The 20,432-nt window shown below is 34.7% G+C and overlaps 2 protein-coding genes across 4 annotated transcripts; both read left to right on the forward strand.

Moving 5' to 3' along the window:
• Nucleotides 1-499: 499 nt before the first annotated feature.
• LOC108323121 (uncharacterized) lies at nucleotides 500-15,113 on the forward strand. 2 transcript variants are annotated; one of them, XM_017555470.2, is made up of 21 exons: nucleotides 508-875; nucleotides 1,024-1,122; nucleotides 1,202-1,353; nucleotides 1,574-1,646; nucleotides 1,735-1,857; nucleotides 5,238-5,346; nucleotides 6,296-6,375; nucleotides 6,534-6,615; nucleotides 7,391-7,530; nucleotides 7,617-7,727; nucleotides 7,849-7,965; nucleotides 8,076-8,165; nucleotides 9,566-9,619; nucleotides 9,729-9,803; nucleotides 9,903-9,978; nucleotides 10,070-10,169; nucleotides 10,505-10,574; nucleotides 11,889-11,962; nucleotides 12,710-12,816; nucleotides 13,837-14,088; nucleotides 14,560-15,113. In XM_017555470.2, exons 1-21 carry the CDS (start codon nucleotides 750-752, stop codon nucleotides 14,829-14,831), a joined length of 2,382 nt encoding a protein of 793 aa, XP_017410959.1. In that variant the 5' UTR covers nucleotides 508-749; the 3' UTR covers nucleotides 14,832-15,113. The 2 variants fall into 2 exon arrangements, with proteins under 2 accessions (XP_017410961.1, XP_017410959.1); XM_017555472.2 differs by lacking the exons at nucleotides 13,837-14,088; nucleotides 14,560-15,113 and adding an exon at nucleotides 13,620-13,830 and having other exon boundaries at nucleotides 500-875.
• A 1,524-nt stretch (nucleotides 15,114-16,637) lies between these two features.
• On the forward strand, nucleotides 16,638-20,182 carry LOC108323068 (uncharacterized). 2 transcript variants are annotated; one of them, XM_017555400.2, is made up of 6 exons: nucleotides 16,638-16,795; nucleotides 17,185-17,288; nucleotides 18,488-18,560; nucleotides 18,671-18,742; nucleotides 18,855-18,955; nucleotides 19,118-20,182. In XM_017555400.2, exons 2-6 carry the CDS (start codon nucleotides 17,276-17,278, stop codon nucleotides 19,696-19,698), a joined length of 840 nt encoding a protein of 279 aa, XP_017410889.1. In that variant the 5' UTR covers nucleotides 16,638-16,795; nucleotides 17,185-17,275; the 3' UTR covers nucleotides 19,699-20,182. The 2 variants fall into 2 exon arrangements, with proteins under 2 accessions (XP_017410889.1, XP_017410888.1); XM_017555399.2 differs by having other exon boundaries at nucleotides 16,641-16,795; nucleotides 18,483-18,560.
• The last annotated feature ends 250 nt before the right edge of the window (nucleotides 20,183-20,432 follow it).

Below are 20,432 nucleotides of genomic sequence, written 5' to 3' on the forward strand. Positions count from 1 at the left end.
AAACACGTATATAAAATATAAATTGCAAATCACTTCAAGATGCACCAACCTTGCTCTTTTATCATTGGGTGGCCTTTGGAATGATCATTGTCTTTCTATTTACCATATGATTTAAATTAAACTTCTTTCACGATCACAAATAAATAACAATAGAGGTCTTTATTAACGCTTTTTGCCAAGAGAGGTAACTCAAACTTGTGTGTCTTGCACATAAAAAATATCCTAAAATTACGAAACATATTTATCTAGCGCACTCCGTAAATAGTGCGAGCCAAATTATTTTTATCTTCATAAAATAAATTACACAAGGTAAAATAAAAAATTAGACATGCAATCAAATGATTAGATGGTATCGTGTCACGGTAACGGTTGTTGTTACTTGTTTTACAAGAATTTATTCTGATAAATTCATTGGAGAAGAAGAAAAAGGTCATGGAGAGAGAAATAACCCAATTAAATAATTTATCTAGTAAAATAAAAAAATATAAACAACGAAAGTTAACATATGTTTGTTTATGGGAAGATAAGAAATTAGAAAGCACGTAAAGCGAAGGTGGCAGCATTTGCATTTCCCTCTTAACGATGCTAGTTGCTTCAATTTCTCCTCCTCGTTTTGCATTACATTGAGGAAGAGTGCTATATGTTTCTGATCCTGAAACGGTACGGTAGCAAGAGTTATAGCTATTTTAGGTAGTAGCATGCGTGGTTGATCAGTGATCAGATCATAATTGTGATCGTGGATCGAAGCAATGTTCAAATTCTTGAAAGAGGTGGTGGCTGGATCTGGCACCGGCCTCAAAGATCTTCCATACAATATCGGTGAACCTTATGCTTCTGCTTGGGGTTCGTGGCTTCACTTTCACGGCACCTCCAAGGTAACTCAATGTCACCTATTTTTCTTATTCCTGAACGAGTAACTCCTAAGTCCAATTATACGTGCATAATGTTTAGGCCAATGTTAGCTTCATTTTGGAGCTATACCTAACTAATTTGGCGTTAATTTGGTTTTGGTTTTGGTTTCAGGATGACGGTTCTCCAGTGTCAATATTTTCTCTGTCTGGGAGCAATGCTCAGGATGGACATTTAGCTGCGGGTCGTAATGGTGTTAAGCGTCTACGCACTGTAAGCTTTGCTTGTATTGTGTTGCTGCGGGGTTTCAAATTTTGGATGATTTTCTCTTTTTGATGGTGCACCGTTTCAGGTTAGGCATCCGAATATTTTATCTTTTCTTCACAGCACAGAGGTTGAAACTGTTGATGCTGGTTCTCCCAAGGTTACAATTTATATGGTGACCGAGCCTGTGATGCCGCTGTCAGACAAGATTAAGGAGCTAGGTCTTGAAGGTACCCAAAGGTATCAATGCAGTTTCTGCTTCATGATGTGCTTCAGTTGCTAAAGCATTGATTGGCAACTTTCATTGCACATGATTCGAGTGTAACATTAAATTGAAATAATGCAGGATGAAAGCTTTGAATTTGAATTTGATTCTGATTTTGTTATTTTTTATGAATTGGTTTTTGAATAGAGTAAATAGTATCCATTTATAATATTTTACTCCTTATCGTGGTTGTAGGGATGAATATTATGCTTGGGGCCTGCATCAAATAGCAAAGGCTGTGAGCTTCTTAAATAACGATTGTAAACTCGTGAGTGTTCATGAGCTAATATAAATATGGTTTTTATGCTCTCTGGTTACTGTTTTGTTATTTTGTTGACAAGCTTTACCTGTTGCAGGTTCATGCTTATGTTTGCTTGGCAAGTGTTGTTGTCACACAAACTTTGGACTGGAAACTCCATGCTTTTGATGTTCTGTCCGAGTTTGATGGGAATAACGAAACTTCCTCTGGGCAAATGCTGGTAATTTAGTGTTTGGAAGTAATAATACCTTCTTTTCTTGTCAACTTTAGAATAGGTTTCTTGGTATGTGGTTGAAAAAGGACACCATGGCCTTACACTTTAGCAGACCCTAGTGTGACATCAAAACAAGCTATAGCCATGTGTTCTCTCTTGAAAGGACTTTTTTTTTCCAAGGGGGGGATGGGAAGGACCTTGCTATAATTTGTGAAACCTTTTATCATCTAAAAAAACACTCAAGCGGTGAAGAAACTGTTATGAAGAGAACGATAATAGGGGTAGAAGAGGGAATTCGTAGTGGCACGGAAAGAAACTTGAATGGCCTTGTACATAGGGCAGCAAATTTAGAGCAAAGAGGAAAGAGAATTAGTGCACGTCCCAAGAAAACCAACGTGCACCTACAAGAATATGTTTGCAATATATAAGATGATGGTGAGTACAGGGTTGTTGGTGGACAAATCTTCTTCCCTTGGAATTCCTTCTGTTTTCTTCTCAGAGGTTCTCTTGTTTATCTTTTGTCTCTGTGTTATTGCTGCGTGACAATCAAGCTCCTCTTCATATAAGTTTTAATCTTGTCTTTTATGAGAGGATCAAATACATTAAGATTGACTCTCATTTCATTCAAGAGAAGATTATATCTGGAGATATTAAGACTGAGTTTGTCAACTCATATGATCAGTTAGCAGATATTTCCACTAAGTCTTTATAAAGACCGGGAATTGAATATATTTGTAAAAGCTTGGTACATACTATTTATATGCACCAGCTTGAGGGAAAATGTTAGATATATTGCATTTTATGTTAATTAGGGAAACATAGTTCCTATGTTACTTATGTTATTTTTACATTTTCATTTGTATTTGGGCTTAGCCATTCTCACTATTATAAATACATTATCCTATGTATATTTTCTACACAAGGAGATTAATCTTATACCTAGTTTTATTATATTCAACAATTACCAATATCTGGAGAAAATTTAGTACTTGGGGCGGCTTGGCTTGCTACACTAGGACCATATATATTTGATTACAGTGCTCTCACTATCAAGTTTTATATGAATGGCCTGCACAATTTCATCAATTAAGAAGAACGCAGCAAAGCTCAGGTATGGAGTTATTTACATTACAGCTGCAACAACCAATTTGTCCTGCAGATCAGTGGTTGGATACTCCTACTACTGTTGAACCTGAAATAGCTTTATTGCTGCAAACTTACATGGATGTTTTTGCTACACCTTCAGGTTTAACACCCCACACCAACACCCAGCCCCCCACCCCCACCCTTCCACCCCTAGGTCACACGACCAAGCAATTCCCTTGCTGCCTGGGGCTGGACCTGGGAAGGTAAGACCATATAGGTACCCTCACAGCCAGAAACAACAAATTGAAATCATAGCGTCTAACATGTTGAAAGAAGAGATCATAGCACCTAGTACAAGTCCTTTTTCCTCTCCCGTCATCCTAGTTAAAAAGAAGCTGCACTTGGAGATTTTGTACTGATTACAGTTGAATACAAACCTGGAAAGGAAAATGTTGCTGGTGATTCCTTATCCTGATCCTTTTTAATGGCTTGGTCTCAACTCAAATTGGAGATCTTATCTACCCTTAAGGATTTTATTTACCAAAATCAAAATCTTAAGAATACAATTGAGTTGTGCCTGAACAACCAAAGTCCTCATCCTAATTATACAGAGCAGGATGGGTTGCTGTATTGGAAACGAAGACTTTTTATTCCACATAAACATGAATTGGTGAATCAAATTTTGCATTAATTCCATAGTTCTTTACAAGAACTCTAGCCAGGATTATTGCTCAATTTTACTGGCAGGGAATGCACAATGATATCAGGGAGTTTGTAAAAAATTGTTTAATCTGTCAACAGGCTAAAGCTGTGACTTCTTCACCTGCTGGGTTACTGTAAACCTCTGCCTATTTCAAATCATATATGGGAAGATTTGTCCATGGACTTCATCACAGGTCTTTCTCCTTCACAGGAAACACAATCATTTTGGTGGTAGTAGATCGTTGGTCAAAATCTGCTCATTTTTCTCCTTTAAAGGTTGACTATACCAGTAAGATGGTTGCTGAACTTTTCATGAAATCAGAGATTAAATTACATGGGTTCCCAAAAACTATTGTATCAGATCGAGACAAAGCCTTTACTAGCAATTTTTGGCAACAATTTTCAAGTTAAGTGGCACAAAACTTAACATGAGCACCACCTACCATCCCCAAACAGATGGCCAATCAAAAGCTCTTAATAAAAGTCTTGAAATGTATCTAAGATGTTTCACCTATGATGCTCCCAGGGACTGGGTTAAACTACTTTCTTGGGTGGAGTACTGGTACAATACTGCTTTTCATACTACCACTGGCATGATGCCTTTTAAGGCAGTTTATGGTCAAGATCCTCCCTATTTAACTAATTACATTCCTGATGCAAAAGACCCCACTGCTGTCCAAGAACTGTTGGTTGAGAGAGATCAGATTCTTCTTAAATTGAAAGCTAATCTCCACAAGGCTCAGGAACACATGAAGAAGTACGCGGATAAAACGAGATCAAATCTTGAATTCAAGGTTGGTGACATGGTTTTGGTTAAATTACAGCCATACAGACAAAATTCAGTTGCTTTGAGAAAGAATCAAAAGTTGGGATTAAGATACTTTGGCCCTTTCCCAAGTGGCTTATAAATTATTATTAACCACTACTATTACCATCCATCTAGTATTTCTTGTTTCACAACTCAAATCATGTAAAGGCGACCATAATCAACCTCACACACCACTACCTATCACTCTTTCAGATTCTTCAGGGACAAAAGCAAGTTCAGCGACATCTAGTTCAGTGGGAAGGAATGGATGGATCACAGGCAACTGGAAAGATCACGAAGCACTTCAAAAAGCTTTTCCAGATTTCAGCCCTGAGAACAAGGTTGATTTCAAAGAGGAAGGAATTGTTATGAAGAGAACGTTAATAGGGGTAGAAGAGGGAATTCATAGTGGCACGGAAAGAAAGTGGATGGCCTTGGACAGAGGGCAACAAATTTAGAGCAGAGAGGAAAGAGAATTAGTGCACGTCCCAAGAAAACCAACGTGTGCCTCAAAGAATACGTTTGCAATATATAACTATTGGATGATAGTGAGTAAAGGGTTGTTGGTGGAAGAATCTTCTTCCCTTGGAATTCCTTCTTTTTCTTCTGAGAGGTTCTCTTGTTTATCTTTTGTCTCTGTATTATTGTTGCGTGGCAGCTCCTCTTATTGTAAGAGTGTCTTTTCTTGTCAATAATACAAATACAGAGCTTATTCACTGTTGATTGAATTTTTTTTAGTTCTTTACATTACAGAAACCTAATATCTATTCCTCCCATGTTTTCCATTCAGCAATATGCATGGCTTGTTGGAACACAGTACAAACCAATGGAACTGGCAAAATCTGACTGGGCTGGAATTAAGAAGTCTCCTCCATGGGCCATTGATTCTTGGGGCATGGGTATGTTATTCTCAGTTATAATGTATTATGATGGCAATTTGAAATATTAAGTGGAATGGAGCCAATTAACATTCTGGCATTGTTATATTTTTCTTGCTTGCTGCATGTCCTCTTACTAGCCTAATCAATATGGTTGTACCATGGGGCGCACAACTTATATTTTGGAACTCGTTTTATCTATAACTGGCCATAAAAAGAAACAAATGAATTTTACTTGTGAAATACTTTAACTTCCTTACTAAAGATATAAAAACCGATATTGAACCTCACCAAATATCTTAAGCTTTTGCAAGAGTTGGTCCTTGACATGGTATCAAAGTTTCTATGATTAAATGGTAATGAATTTGATCCTCCACACCTGCTTCTTGTTATTCTAAAAGCTAAATTTCAGCAAGAGAAAGATACAGCCCGTAAACTATTTATGCTTCTGAACCAATGGGCTCATTTGCAAGAAGGTGAACTAGTGATATAAAACCAATCTTGAACCATCACCTAACTGCTTAAGTTTTTGGACAGTTGGTCCTTTATACATTCTTACATAAAGAAGTGGTGCTATAAGTTAAACTCCATGCTCATTTACTGTTGGGGCTTGGTTCTGTTTGTAATTTACTGTTTTGCTAACAATGGATCATAATATAAATTTTTGTTCAGAAGGAAGAACTAGAAATAATACATCTTATGCTTTGCATAATGTTACCCATAGTTACCAATCCACTACTTTCCAGTCCTAGTATGTAGGAAATCGTATTTATTTTGGAATTTATTGTTTATGTATTTTGTTTAACCTTTTCTCTCATAAATATTCCTTAAGAGTATAGTTATATATCAGAAAAAAAATGTTACCCTTTATTCCATGCATTAGTAATATTGGTTCAAATTATGTAAACTGCACAGATATTGTTGGTTTACGGAATAGACCTCTCAAAACCAACAAATTCTTATTTTATAGGTTGTCTTATCTATGAGCTATTCTCTGGTTTAAAGTTGGGCAAAACGGAGGAGTTACGCAACACTGTCTTCATTCCTAAGGTTATCCTGCTTAGGAATTTACTGTTGGTTTGTGTTTGTACGTGTTACTAGATATAATGTTTAAGTGAGGCTTTACTCGGTTGGTTACTTTTTTATATCTCATTCTAATGAAATATTCATTCTTCATCTCTGATTGTCTTTTTGTTTTTGGCTTATAGTCTCTGCTTCCAGATTACCAGCGGTTGCTGAGTTCTGCACCCTCTCGTAGATTAAATACATCAAAGCTTATAGAAAACAGCGGTGAGTGCTTGTTAATATATTTATAATTAGTTTTACAGAAACTTGATTAGCTTAGCATTGTTACAGTTTTACTTCTTTGTTTGAACTTTGTAGAATTGTTTTGCAGTTTGTCTTATATGCTATAGGATACAGTCTAGTCCTCTGTCAGGCTACTTAAAACTGTGCTAGTTATATCTAGGTATTTTACATTTGGGTTGGCTTTAGTGCGCTAGGATAGTCATAGACTGTAGTTTAAAACTGCATGGGAAACATTGGTAATGATTGGAATTCTGACAACACAGACAGTCTTAGCTATAGCCAAAGGGTTTTTGACACGGTTGCTTGGCATTTTTGGAAAGATGTTCCATGTTTGATTTAATACATTCAACTGTAGTTTTTAGCTTACCAGAATGCAGTTAAAACTGATGTTGTATAACTCTAACTTCCTGAATTGATTGTATACAAGAGAATAGAGAAATTTGATGGTTTTTTCTTGAATAGAGGATTAATCAAGGAGAGGGGGCGTAGAGTATATTACATGCATGCAGAGGTTATGGTTTATATGATAGAGTGTTGTTGGGAGCACATTCTAATGTAAATTGATCTTAGCTTTTTCAGATTTAGGACTTAGGAGGGAATTCTTCTGCTTCATGATCAGGTGAAAACGAGCTAAAATAAAAACAGTTCAATAATCTATACCACATCATAAATGCTTGTTTTGAACTTCTAGTAGTTATTGTTTTCTGCCCTGATATAAGTCTCTGCAACTTTAAGTTTGTTGGTAATGGATGTGCAGAGTATTTTCAAAATCAGTTAGTAGACACGATTCATTTCATGGAAATTCTTAGTTTGAAAGATAGTGTTGAGAAAGACACTTTCTTCCGCAAGCTTCCAAATTTGTCAGAGCAACTTCCTCAGCAGATTGTGTTGAAAAAGGTCTCTTTACAAGTTCAAATTTTAAACTTTTAATATGTTCAAAATTTTACCCCAATTGATAAATGGGATAATTTTGGTCTTCGCAGTTGCTTCCTTTATTAGCTTCTGCTCTTGAATATGGTTCAGCCTCTGCCCCTGCTTTGACTGCATTGTTGAAAATGGGTTCTGCACTGTCATCTGAGGAGTTCCGTGTGAAGGTGTATAACAACTTCAATACCCTTATGATACCCCTTTTCTTCGTTCTTTCTTAGTGTTTGATTCTCTCACTAACTAGTACTCATCTCATTCCTTAATTGGATTTCACTATATAATACATAGGTGCTTCCAACCCTTGTTAAGCTTTTTTCATCAAATGATCGAGCTATTCGAGTTGGACTTCTACAACATATAGATCAGTATGGGGAGTCATTATCAGCACAAGTAGTTGATGAGCAGGTATGTTATCAGAATACGATTGTTTAATTTTTTTTTCCGTGGTATAATACATGAAGATTCATGTTATCAATGTGGATGTTTTGATTCTATTGTTGACATTTTATGATTAGGTTTACCCTCATGTTGCTACTGGGTTCTCTGATACATCCGCTTTTCTGAGGGAACTTACTCTCAAGTCCATGCTAATTCTGGCTCCAAAGGTATGTCTTTTAATATTCATATCGGCTAAATTTCTGTCTTTTCGTTTTACTTTAAAAACGAGAGGTGTTATTGGTGTAATTAGAATTTTAGGCACTCAAAATTTGTTATTACAGTTATATTGCTAGTACCAAATTTTTGGTCTTTGTATGGTATGTTTGGCCTGATTACAGTTTAACACATTTAGCACATGGCTTAAATTAGTTTCAGCGCATGTATATATCATTAGGATTCGATTAAAGTTTATATTGTGATATTACTATTATATCTTGCCTTGTTCAAAAGAGGCGTGGGTTGTGTCAGAGTTTGGGAATTAGCATCACGGAGAAGCTGCTATTGCTATTAGAACTACCAATAAATCTTAATTACACTAATCAGTATTTGAATAAGTACATGTTAGGATACAGGATGATAGGACTTAATGGGTAAGGGGTTCAGGATAGAAAGCAGAGGAATAAAGAGAGCGGGAAAGTTTGTTAGAGGGGGAGAGAAAGTGTATAAATAAACCTTTTGGTATTTCTGTGGGAGGTAGCCATTTCTTATGTTGTGTAAACAGGTCTTGAACCTTGTTGAGGGGGATTAGACTTCCGTTATTATCTTGATATTTTGTTGCAGTAAATACATACAAATCATTTGTTATTTCTTATTTCTGTGTTGTTGTGTGTTTGGGTATTGTGAGAAAGTTAAGTTTCTAACTCGGAAACCTAACAGTACATGTTTTGGAATGACTAATTTTTGGGAAATTATTTGATTGCTTATTTCTTAAGATACATTAAATGTTTTCAAAGAAGTTGAATGATGTTGGGTTTGCATAATTAATTTTGAATGCACATCAATGAAATAAATGGGTTTCTTGTGACTCGCATTTATAATACTGAATTGTCTTTGAATTCTGATTGGAACTTAAAATTGGTTTTTGATATTATATAAAAGAAAAAACTAATTGAGACAGAAAATATTACGCAGAACATAGGATAAAGAACTCTCCTAAACAAAGGAACAGAAATAAAAAGTACCAAGAAAAAGAAATTCAATGCAACTAAGTGTACCCAATCCCTCAATATATATGTTAGTGAACCTGTAAGGATCTAAAGGAAGGAAAGGTTAAGATAGTTAGTATATTAATAAGTTAGTTGAGCATTAGAGATCCTTTGTAAAGGAGAACCCTTGGAGAAGAGAGTGTTGTTCTATATTTTGTTCTATTCAATAAAATCTCTTTTCTTTCTCTTTTCAATTTTTGGTTCCTGACAGAACCTCAATAGAATGCAATGTTTCTGAAAGCTTTGTTCCTTTATCATTACTCGTCCTTTTCTTTTTTTCCATCCCAAATCTTCTTTTCTATTTGATGAATCTTTAGTAGCTAATTTTATTTGTTAAAATATTATTTGTCTCATAATTGCAGCTGTCTCAAAGGACCTTTTCCGGGTCATTATTAAAGCATTTGTCAAGGTTACAGGTACTGCTTCAACCATTAATATGTGGGGAAGGAAAGCTGACTGGGAAAGTGAACAATTTTCCTAGTTTTCCTTTTCTAAAATTTATAAAATCTACGATTTGTTCTGTAGGTCGATGAAGAACCAGCTATACGAACAAATACTACCATCTTGTTGGGAAACATTGCAAACTACTTAAACGAAGGGGTATGATCACATGATGTTTTCTAGTTCAGAAAGTTGCCAAACTTTTATTTATTGTTAGAAAATATTCATCGGTTAATAACTCCTCCGAGTTTTTCTCAGACAAGAAAAAGAGTGTTGATTAATGCATTTACAGTCCGTGCTTTACGTGATACCTTTCCACCTGCTAGAGGAGCAGGTATTAGAGTTACCCCGATCGACCTATCACATTTTTTCTTCAGTTTTGTAACAAAATGTATTTTTTCACCATTTTAAATTTTAATTTACAGGCATTATGGCTTTATGTGCTACCAGTTCCTACTATGACATCACGGAAATTGCAACTCGGATTCTTCCTAATGTTGTTGTGCTCACAATTGATCCTGACAAGTTATATCCTGATGATGCTTTATTTTCTTATATTCACTTGCAATCAGTTTGCTAGTAAATTGATTTCTCAATAACTAATATTTTTTAGTGGGTTAAATCCTTTTTTAAAGAAAAAATTATTGTGTTCCACAGTTGCTTCTTAATTCCTTTTTTTGATGTTTTAAATTTTTTTACGTTAGGCTCTTAAATAATGGATGTTATTTATTTTTTTCCTTTGTGCTAATTTGTATGTTTTGCCAATCCTCATATTCTACATAGAGATCTTTCTTGTCCTTGGAATATTTCACCTTTTTCAAGGCAGTGATTATATGTTTTTCTTGTCATGATTCAAACAGTGATGTGCGTTCTAAGGCATTTCAGGCAGTTGATCAATTTTTGCAGATGGCGAAGCAATATTATGAAAAGGTATACGATAAAATTCTTTGACTGTTACCCAGATGCATAATATGGTTCTAAATTTTGGCGTGTAACTTTGAGAAGAAAATAAATTTAAGTTCAGAGTTAATTTTTTAAACCCTAATTCTAATTTAATGTAAATCCATTCCAATATTTTAAATCAGAATACGCTAAATTGGTGGAAAGGAATGAAGTAATACCAGCTTCCATTAATTGGATTGTATAAAATAAGATGGCATCGGTGTTCCATTTCATTTTATCAGATGCCCTTCTTTTTGCCCCCTTCCAACTCAGGTATGGGATGGAACCAATCCCTTTTTTCATCCCATTATAAAAGTTATCCAAACAATGGAATGGTAATTCTCTTCCATTCCAACTTATTTTATTCTATTCTTCTCACCATTATATATCCAAAAACATATTCTCCCTTAAGGAATAACAGTTATTCTTAACTTCTTATAAATTCAAAATTGAAGTTGTTTTTGAATTAATAACTTAAGAATTTAAACGGGAAAGCCTTAGTGCAAAGGTAATATGGTTTCCTTGTGATCTTAAAGATCACGAGTTTAAATCTTGAAGATGGCCTCTCTCTGCTTAGCTTTGTACATCCACCCTTACTGTATCCAACTAGGTGGGAGCCTTGTGCACTAAATCACTTATTCTTTACTATTTTAATAAATAATTTTTAGATTCTACCTGAATTGTTTATACATATCTCCCTCCTAATTATTTTTTTTTCTTTTAATTTACATTTTTTGGATTTTACCTAAATCTATAAATAGTTGTGCAATGTACAAGATGATACTTTCTAGTTCCTGCTTTACCTAATAATGTTCTTTGTCAAACATTTCTTAGAAGGAAATTTCACTGTTTAAAGAAAGTGTAACTATTCTGTATACTGTACTGGTTATCCCCTTAGGCCTGCTTCTCATCATTTAAACTAATAATATCTAGGATGATTTGCATGGGCCTACAGCTGAACGTTCACACTTATGTATGGACAGTCAGGGTATTCTTTTGCTTATGCACTGCCATCGTCCTGATCGTAGTAATAAGAATATTTGCAACAAAATCAATGCAAGTTAAGGAAATTATGGGGTGTTTGACAATTATGATCTGTACCAAATAATTTCGAGAATAACCTAATATAAAAAATTACCGCTTAAGTATTTTAGTGTTGCACCAAATTAAAAAGGCTCATGGCAGGTCAGCATTTGGAGTTTTGTAGATGATCCGTTAGTTTCAATAACTGTCTTAGTAGTGGCAGTTTGTTGCCACCTTCAATGGTGAATTTTGATACTGATGTTCATGCTCTTATCTTAGACGAATACAGCTGAGGCTACTGAGGGAACTAGCACGGAGATCTCTTCAATTCCTGAAAATGCTGGTTTACTTGGGTAAGTCAGTTCAAACTTTGTGGCCTGGCTGTTCACATATTAAACAACCGAGAATAAGTAGTTCCAGATTGAGTTTTACGATATTGAGTAATTTAGTTTACACTATTTAATGTGAAGTTTCCCTTCTTTTTGTTTTAAATTAGTCAATTAAAAATGCATGGACTCTTTCTTGTCTACTTATGTAGAATACTAGTAGTAACAATAATAGTTAGAACACACACGCCATTGAGTGAAACACACACGCCTCTCTCTCTCTCTCTCTCTCTCTCTCTCTCTCTCTCTCATTGAGTGAAATTCATGTGGGTTTTGCTAAATACGTAGGTTTTTTTCCTTATTTGGTGTGTTCCATTCCAAAAATAGTGGGACCTACAGGAATTTCAACTAATGGATAGTGTGTGTTGCTATCACGCCTCTTAATATGATGGTATATAGTATACCACATAAAAAATTGTCTTTGTTGTTTGGGTTGGGACTTTGGGAGGGTTTGTGTCTAGATTTTTCAAGTTTCAGTATATAAACTCGTTAAATGATGCTATCTTTTGTCATGCCACTGTAGGAAAGTTTCTTAATCAGTTGAAAAAATAAAAATCTGGCGGTAGTTGTCTTGTCTAAACAGTCCTGAGGAGCTCAGCATCCCATTAGGGGTACCTGCTTTTCTAGCTGAGATTCAGTCTTCTTTAATTGCACCTAAGCTGCTGAGCTGTTTCTTTGCATTATGGTTTCTGACTTATTCTCATCATTGTGTAGGTGGGCTATGAGTTCCTTGACTCTGAAGGGTAAACCTTCTGATCATGCTCCAGTGTCTTCTGTGAGTTCTACGGCACTTACTCCAGCATCTGCTAATGCCAGCTCGGGTATGACAGATGATCGGTCTCTTGGCTATTTTAAATATGATTTACTATTGTGTATTCCTCTGAGTATGTGATGAAATCTTCCTCTCCCCCATCCATTTTTGCCTGCTGACCTTCATAAGTCAATAATGTACAAGGGTAGTTTTGAGGAAACAATATAAATTTAGGACAGATTAATCATTATAAACTAAATTAACTACTTTTCTTAATTCTGATAAACAAAGTAATTGAGGCTCATAAATAAGAATGCAGAGAGTAACTTTAAATCTGGTAATGCTTTTGTGACCAACTCGAGTCACTCAGTTCGCTAGTACTTCACTGGAATAATGTCATCATCTTTGATGCGCATTTTGGCACGTAGGCAATTTAGATATTACAAGTCGTCATTGCATTTGTTAATGTGTTGAGATGAAATCCTTTTGAATAGTGAAATTTTGCAAGAAGGAGGAAACTGCTTGAAGAACTTGCTCTCTCTCTCTCTCTCTCTCTCTCTCTCTCTCTCTCTCTCTCTCTCTCTCTCTCTCTTTCATATTTGTATAGACTTAGTAGAAAATTGAGCAGCAGGTCCTATCATGGGACAAAGTAGGTTAAAATTGTTTTTTCATATTCATTTTTTTTATCTTCGTTTCTGCTGAACCTCTGACGTTGAAAGACAAAGGCTTTTTCTTGCGGATGATGGGGTTTAAGTTCATAAAAAATATCTTAACCCGGCACTTTCTTTTTGAAATGGCCTGTCTTAACTTAATGTGCCCAAAAAAATCAAACTCATTAGATGTGGGCATAATTTTATGTTATTATAAATGAAGGAAATAATGAGAAGACTGAGAAACCGCCAGGCAAAGGCATAACTGAAGATCTCATGCATGATGTCCGCTATCCACTATCCACCTTTGAGGAAAATTTGTGCAATCTGCCTCCTTACCTGATCTTTTGACGCTGCAATTTGTTCTGCTTCATTCCGAGTAAATATTTACAATTTAACTCTTGCTTATTTAACTTCTTGTTTGGGTATTCTTGTTATAGATACTCCTCCAGCAGCCCCTCTTCGTGTAAGGTCTGCGCCAGATTTTGCTGAGCAACCTGTCCCTACTTCCCCAACATCAACAGACGGCTGGGGGGAACTGGAGAATGGACTCGACGAGGAGTGTGAAAATGACAAGGATGGGTGGGATGATCTGGAACCACTTGAAGAAATCAAACCAACTCCAGCTCTAGCAAACATTCAAGCAGCTCAAAGGCGGCCGGTTTCGCAACCTGTTTCGCAGACAAAGCTAGGTATTAATTATCCAACTATTAGCAGTTTGATGAGGATTCCTCATTTACCTGTTTGCTAGTTACTATTTATCCATTCACTTGCATTGAAAAAATGCTTCTATGTCAATGTCAATGATTAATGACAATCCTCATAAAGGGATTGACGCGACTGTATGATTACTGGTTCAGGTCTGCAACTTTTGATTGAATTTAGCGTTCAGTCACCTTTTGACAAGGCATGAACTTTTGTCCTTTGTTGCATGATAGGATTATTAATTTGATAATTGCTACTGAAAAAAAATTAAAGGTTTGTTTTGAAGATTATGCTGCCATTTTATTGATCTTTTCATCTGTGCTTTAAACTTGAAAGTTTGACGGTGTCACTACTCCCTTGATACAAAGGAACATTCCCGACCTAATTACTCAAATTCAGCTATTTACTTGGTGAATTTTATGTATTTGTAGTAATTGGAATTTTTGTGTGTAAATTAGCCACGAGTTTGCAATCCAAAAGTACATCAAAGTTGAGAAAGGATGAAGATGATGATTTGTGGGGTTCCATAGCAGCTCCTGCTCCAAAAACATCCAAATCTTTAAATTTGAAATCAACTGTAACTGATGATGATGATCCTTGGGCTGCCATCGCTGCTCCTGTTCCCACTACTAAGGCCAAGCCCTTGTCAACTGGCAGAGGGCGGAGTGCTAAACCTGCTGCTCCAAAGTTAGGTGCTCAGCGGCTAAACCGGACATCGTCCGGCACCTAAACAGAACTTCCTCTTGCCGGTGATCATCATGTTCAAATTCAGTATGCCATCCAGTACATTAATTATTTGTCATTTTATTTCAAGGGGTAAATCTCAGTCGCCGCAATGGTTAAATTATTCCACGTCAACTAGGCTATGGTATTTACTGCAATATTTTGAGGGCATGCTTACTTCTTTTTTTGTTGGGGGGTGGTTGACGATCAATTAACGTAAACATTTTACATGCAATGTAATTACTTTCATAATATTATAGAAAGTTTTCGGTGGAATTATTTAGTTAAACCTGTTCTAATATTTCTGATTTATTTGGTTCTTGTATTGTGGATAATAAATGTCCGGTCATATTTATGACCAATTACAATCATTTGTAAAAGTAAGATTATTCATATCATTTCATTAAAATCGACATGTATAAAATAATCTGGATAAAATTTAATAAAACCATAACATTAATTTTGTTTAAATAAAATATTTAATTATATCTATACCAAAGAAATTTTCATTTCCTGTGTCTATTGGTTTTCAAATTTACGCTTTAAATAATTTTTTAAATTAAAATAGTTATTTTATTAATTTTTCCGATTCTAAATTTAATCATTTGATACAATTTTTTCAATTTAATCATTTTTAATTGTAAAATTACCATAAAAATAAATAAAGGTAATTTTAATAAAATTATAAAAAATATTTATATTTAATTTCATAATTATAATAATAATAACTTTATTATTTTTTATTATTATAAAAAAAACGTGAACACATACATGTGTTTTTCCTATTGATAACTTAAACTAATTAAATTCATTAATGATTTTTGTAATTTAATATATTATAATACGTGATTAATCTGGTTAAGTTAAATTAAGTAATAAGAGCTAAAAGAATTATAACCGACTAATAGATAAAATAATATTGTTATATTCACAGTGTTATATAAGAGGCAGAGATAATTGATACAAAATCAGAATGAGAAATTAGTTGAAATCGTGATAAAGGTAAAAAAAATCAAATAAAAGATGAAATGACTTAATTCAAAAGATAAAGAAGAAGAAAAATCTTGAAAATATGTTTTAGAAGGTTAAATTATTTCCCAGAATTTATTTGACAATTTTTAATTAAGTATTGAACTATATTTTTTATTGGGTTTTTTAATTTTTAATTCGGTTATTTGGTTTAAAGTTTATTTGAAAAATTATATGTTCTAGAGAGATTTGTGTAAAAACAGATTTGGATGGAACAAATGTGAGATTAAAAATTTGGTGAAAATGCAAATATGGAGAAGTGAAAAATATTGTATTGAAAAGGTAAGAACACTTACCTAATCACAATAATTAATAATTAATTAGGTTTACGTGATTAATTTATTGTAATTAAATAGAGTAATTCAATTAAAAACAAAAAAAGAATATTAGATGGACACTCCTCAATTTTCCTACACCTATTAAATAACTTATTTTAAAAGTATATTTTCTAAATTATTTTATATTTTAAAATAAAAATATTATATTAATAGTATTGAATAGGTGTATACTACAAACTAAAATGTCTGTTTTTCATCAATTTTCATGAAATAAATGTGATATTTTTATGACGAAAAATATTCACAGGAAAATATAATGAAAAGACAATTTAAATACAATAGAAAAATTAGAAAACAATATTTTTACTGTTTTAAACTATACTACTAATTAGTTGTATATTAGAAAAATTATCATGTTAAAAACAATATTTTATGTTTTCTCAGAAAACTATTTTTACTGTTTTAAACTATAGCAGGAGGAATGGAAAACTAAAAGATAAAAAAAAAAAGTGCTCGTAAAAGAAAAAGGAAGGCAGCAACTTCCATCCATTGAACTAATCTGAAGCTGAAGTGAAGAGTAGGATATTGTAATTGGGAACCCTAAACCCTAGAACCTTTGACTTTCCTCAATTCCTTCAACATGAGTATGACCCAATTCGCCATGGTATGTTTCTAAGTTTCTCTCTGTAAAGATATAATGGATGATACTCAATGAATTTTAATTTTGAGCTGTCATGCGCTATCCTTTTTACGGTTATTATGTTGGTAAGGTCGTAGCAATTTGCATTGAAGTTAGAAATTTCTGAACCTTAGGATATGTTTTATGACAAAGGTTGTTCCTCTTTCTTTCCCAATGTTAATTGAGGGATTTTTTAAGGACAATTTCTGCTTTGTTTGGTTTCAGTATAATATATGCATATCTGATGATTTTGCTTGGCCTTTGTGTTATTTGAACGGGCATGGCGCTAAGTAGCGTCTCTTAAGAAGGACTTACCTTGCTGTGTTTAAAATTTTAATTGAGTCTTAGTACTGACTGATGCTTTTGTATATCAGGTTGAGGAGTTAGCTTTTCTTGTCAAGGACAATCTTTCTTGCAAACATCTAGTTCTCACAATGGAAGAAGTCTTGGTTAACTTTCTTCAGGATGATCACACTAGGTAACATTTATTCTATAATTTGAGTGGTGTTTAACTTGAGTATTAGTCCCAGGTATAGTTAAATTCATGTTTTACCTGTCTTAAGGATGGTTCAAAGACAAACTTGAAGACTCAGTGGATCCCTTCAAATTGTTTCAACGGAAGGGCCAGGGAATGATTCTAAACAATTTTATGTTTTTCTTCATGTTTCTCGTGTGTATGTACTTATGGCCCCTAAAAGAAGAAAGCAATGTGTGTTAGAAATGAGAGAATACATTGTTGCAATTAGTGTTATTAAAATTGGAGAAGCACTGTTGCATCACAGATTTCATGGAAAACGCAATCACAACACTGTTGTATTGTGGAGCTTGCTGAAAACATCATCAAGGTCGTGTGTATGGCTGCATGTTGTGTCATAGATATTGTGTTGTGGGTTGGTGTAATCTGTGGAGTTGGCCAGGTTTTCAGCTTTTTCTGAAAGCTGGAGTCCATGGAGGCAGAGTGGATCTGGTTCTGCAAGGGATGTTAAGAGCTCTACGTGCTTGAGTTTGAAGAAAATGAAATCAAAGGGGACTGGGTTTGGTTTGTGTTAATCATAGGAGAAGGCTATATATGTTTGAACCTGATTCTTAAATTGACTCACAATACTTTAGTAATCTTACATGCAACGTATCACGGACCATTTAAAACGCTCCCATATTTCCTCACATGGCCTCTTCTTTATCCTATTTAGTGTTTATTCACTTGGCCATTTTGAGTTTTAGATTAAACCCAATATCCCCCCTCGAGGAATTTCTCTCTGAAGATTAGACAAGACTGTTTCAGTCTCTCTCAAGATTTATTTGCATGTAGCATAATACTTTATAATATGCCACTTTATATTTGTGTGTGTGTGTGTGTATTATATTTCAACCACTGCGCCTTTTGCTGTTTGTATGCAGTGCTATCTGCTATTTGATACAGTGCATTTCAAGTTTTCTTGCAATATTAATAGTCTTAAGGTCTTAATGTATGTTGATTAATATGTAAAGGGGATTTTGTAGAATAGCTTTAAAGCTTTGTCAGTCATTTATGGCATGTGACCATGGCTAGTTTTTGTGGCATTTAAACATATGCATGGTGTGTTAAATAGTTGTTTTACAATGAAGTTTTTCTTTCAGCTGGTAGACTGGATTATCTAATATGCTTCTTAATATCTGTTTTTATTGACTATAGTTCAGATGGGATCTTGGAATTGGAGCCAATGAACTCTTACAACCGTCTTCTCTTGCATCGCCTTGCTGAGATATTTGGGTATTTTTCTCCTGAATTTTAGTTTAGTGGATTTCAAAATTCCTTTCTGGTTTCATTTTGAATCTGTGTCTATTTTTCTTTTCATTTGATAGCTTTATAATTGTTGCCAGGTTTGCACATGAATCTGTTGGTGAAGGAGATGACCGTCATTTGATTCTGGAGAGATGTCCAGATACGTCCATGTAAATGAACTTCCTTTTGTTTCTCTCTTGCTATTCTTATTTTAGGCAAAATTTGTATTACTTTATTTTATGGCTTCTTTTTGTGAAATAAACTCCGTTGGATGAATTCCAGACCTCCAATCCTTGTTAGTGATATCCTATGGAAGTATGATGACGAACCTCAATCTTTGGTTACTTCCCACCAGATATTAAGGAGAAGCGAAGCCTCTTCAGGTAATGAATGCTGCTGATTCTTAGATCAGCAGCTACCGTAGCACATCATATACACTATTAACCTACCTGTAGAATCTACCATTATCAGTAAGTTGGATTTTTTCTATGATGTGGGTTCCTGTTCGGGTTAGGTAGCGTTAATCTGTGTGATGCATATTTCAGTCTCGCAGACAAACAAAACATCCTTTTCAAAGTCATTGGAGGAGAGGAAAGCAGCTTATTTAGTTGCTCGTGAGAGAATTTTCTCTATGAAGTTGGAAGAGGTAAAAGAGCCTGGTGAACAAAAGCCTCGGAGTGTGCCTGTGGTTGCCCGCAGAATGATTGCTCATGCACTGGGTCAAAGAATTCATACAAAGAATCAGAGTGGCTTGGCTAGTGACAGTATAAATGATGGAGGCCTCAAAGATGAATTGAATGTTCAAGATAAGAACAGTGAAGTGTCCAATCTCACGAAAGATTCTGAAGAGATTTTATGCCTAAGAAGGAATCCAAACAACAGAATAAGAAACAGTAGCAGTTCTAATGCATCCTCACATAATAAAAGGAATGATCAAACACCAGTTCACGAAGAGTCGCCTCTGTTCTCTCAAGATACAACACAAGGGCAAACTGTAAATAAAGACTACATGAAAAAGGAGCACTTGGGAGCTGCAAAGAGAATGTTTGCACATGCTTTAGGAGTGCAATCTGGGAAGGATGGTTCAGTTCCTAGAAATAGAAGTGGAGAAATAAAGAAGAATTAAGCTGAGAAGGTTGTGGTATATTTAGAACAGAATGATATTCTGTTGCCCCAAATGGACCTCTTAGGTGCTCCTCCGGTTTCAAATTTCAATCACAGTCACGAAGATGAGTAATGAGCTTTCTTTACTCAGGAGATACATGCAAATGACTATCGTAGTATTATGTTGGTTGCTTAGCTCTTCTGTGACTGCTGCTGGAGTAACAACTTCCCTAGCAGCCAAGTCAAAGGGCATCATGAAAGCACTATCCAGAATCAAGTGTAACCTCTTTTGGTTATGTTCGAAGATGAATGAACAGGCTATGGTGTTTTGGCTCGTCAGCTATATGTTGTTAGACATGCAGTTCTAGTTTCATACTATGTTTAGTTTGTTCTGTCAATGTGATGGTTTTCATTATGGCTGTTCCCAGGCCAGCAGGGTGCAATGCTTGATTTCACCTATCATGGAGGGTCTTTATTATGTATATATTAAAAATTAAAATCGTAAATTTAATCTGTCATGCTTAGAAATTCCAAATTTCTTCCTCGTTACCCTTATATACGGTGTCAATTGTGTCATTCACTTGGTGGCTGTTTGATTTTAGAAAATATTTTCAATTTTTTCCAGAAGTTTTTATAAAATACAAAAAAGTTTATAGCAGTAGACCAGCTTTCAGGGAAGTTCACGGGACTACTTTCAAACCCTAAGTTAGTAGTTTTCTTCAAAAAATATAATTTATTTAATATTTAAAGTGACAT

The sequence above is a fragment of the Vigna angularis genome, chromosome 3, assembly GCF_016808095.1.
Source record: "Vigna angularis cultivar LongXiaoDou No.4 chromosome 3, ASM1680809v1, whole genome shotgun sequence".
Taxonomy (NCBI): Eukaryota; Viridiplantae; Streptophyta; class Magnoliopsida; order Fabales; family Fabaceae; genus Vigna; species Vigna angularis.

Bases quoted from the DNA above. Each gene is read 5' to 3' on its own strand.
- LOC108323121 (XM_017555470.2), top strand. From the start codon at position 750: ATGTTCAAATTCTTGAAAGAGGTGGTGGCTGGATCTGGCACCGGCCTC. The intron at 1,123-1,201 runs GTAAGCTTTGCT...GCACCGTTTCAG, and splicing joins GTGTTAAGCGTCTACGCACT to GTTAGGCATCCGAATATTTT. The intron at 9,804-9,902 runs GTATGATCACAT...AGTTTTTCTCAG, and splicing joins CAAACTACTTAAACGAAGGG to ACAAGAAAAAGAGTGTTGAT.
- LOC108323068 (XM_017555399.2), top strand. From the start codon at position 16,772: ATGAGTATGACCCAATTCGCCATG. The intron at 16,796-17,184 runs GTATGTTTCTAA...TTTGTATATCAG, and splicing joins GTATGACCCAATTCGCCATG to GTTGAGGAGTTAGCTTTTCT. The intron at 18,743-18,854 runs GTAAATGAACTT...GATGAATTCCAG, and splicing joins AGATGTCCAGATACGTCCAT to ACCTCCAATCCTTGTTAGTG.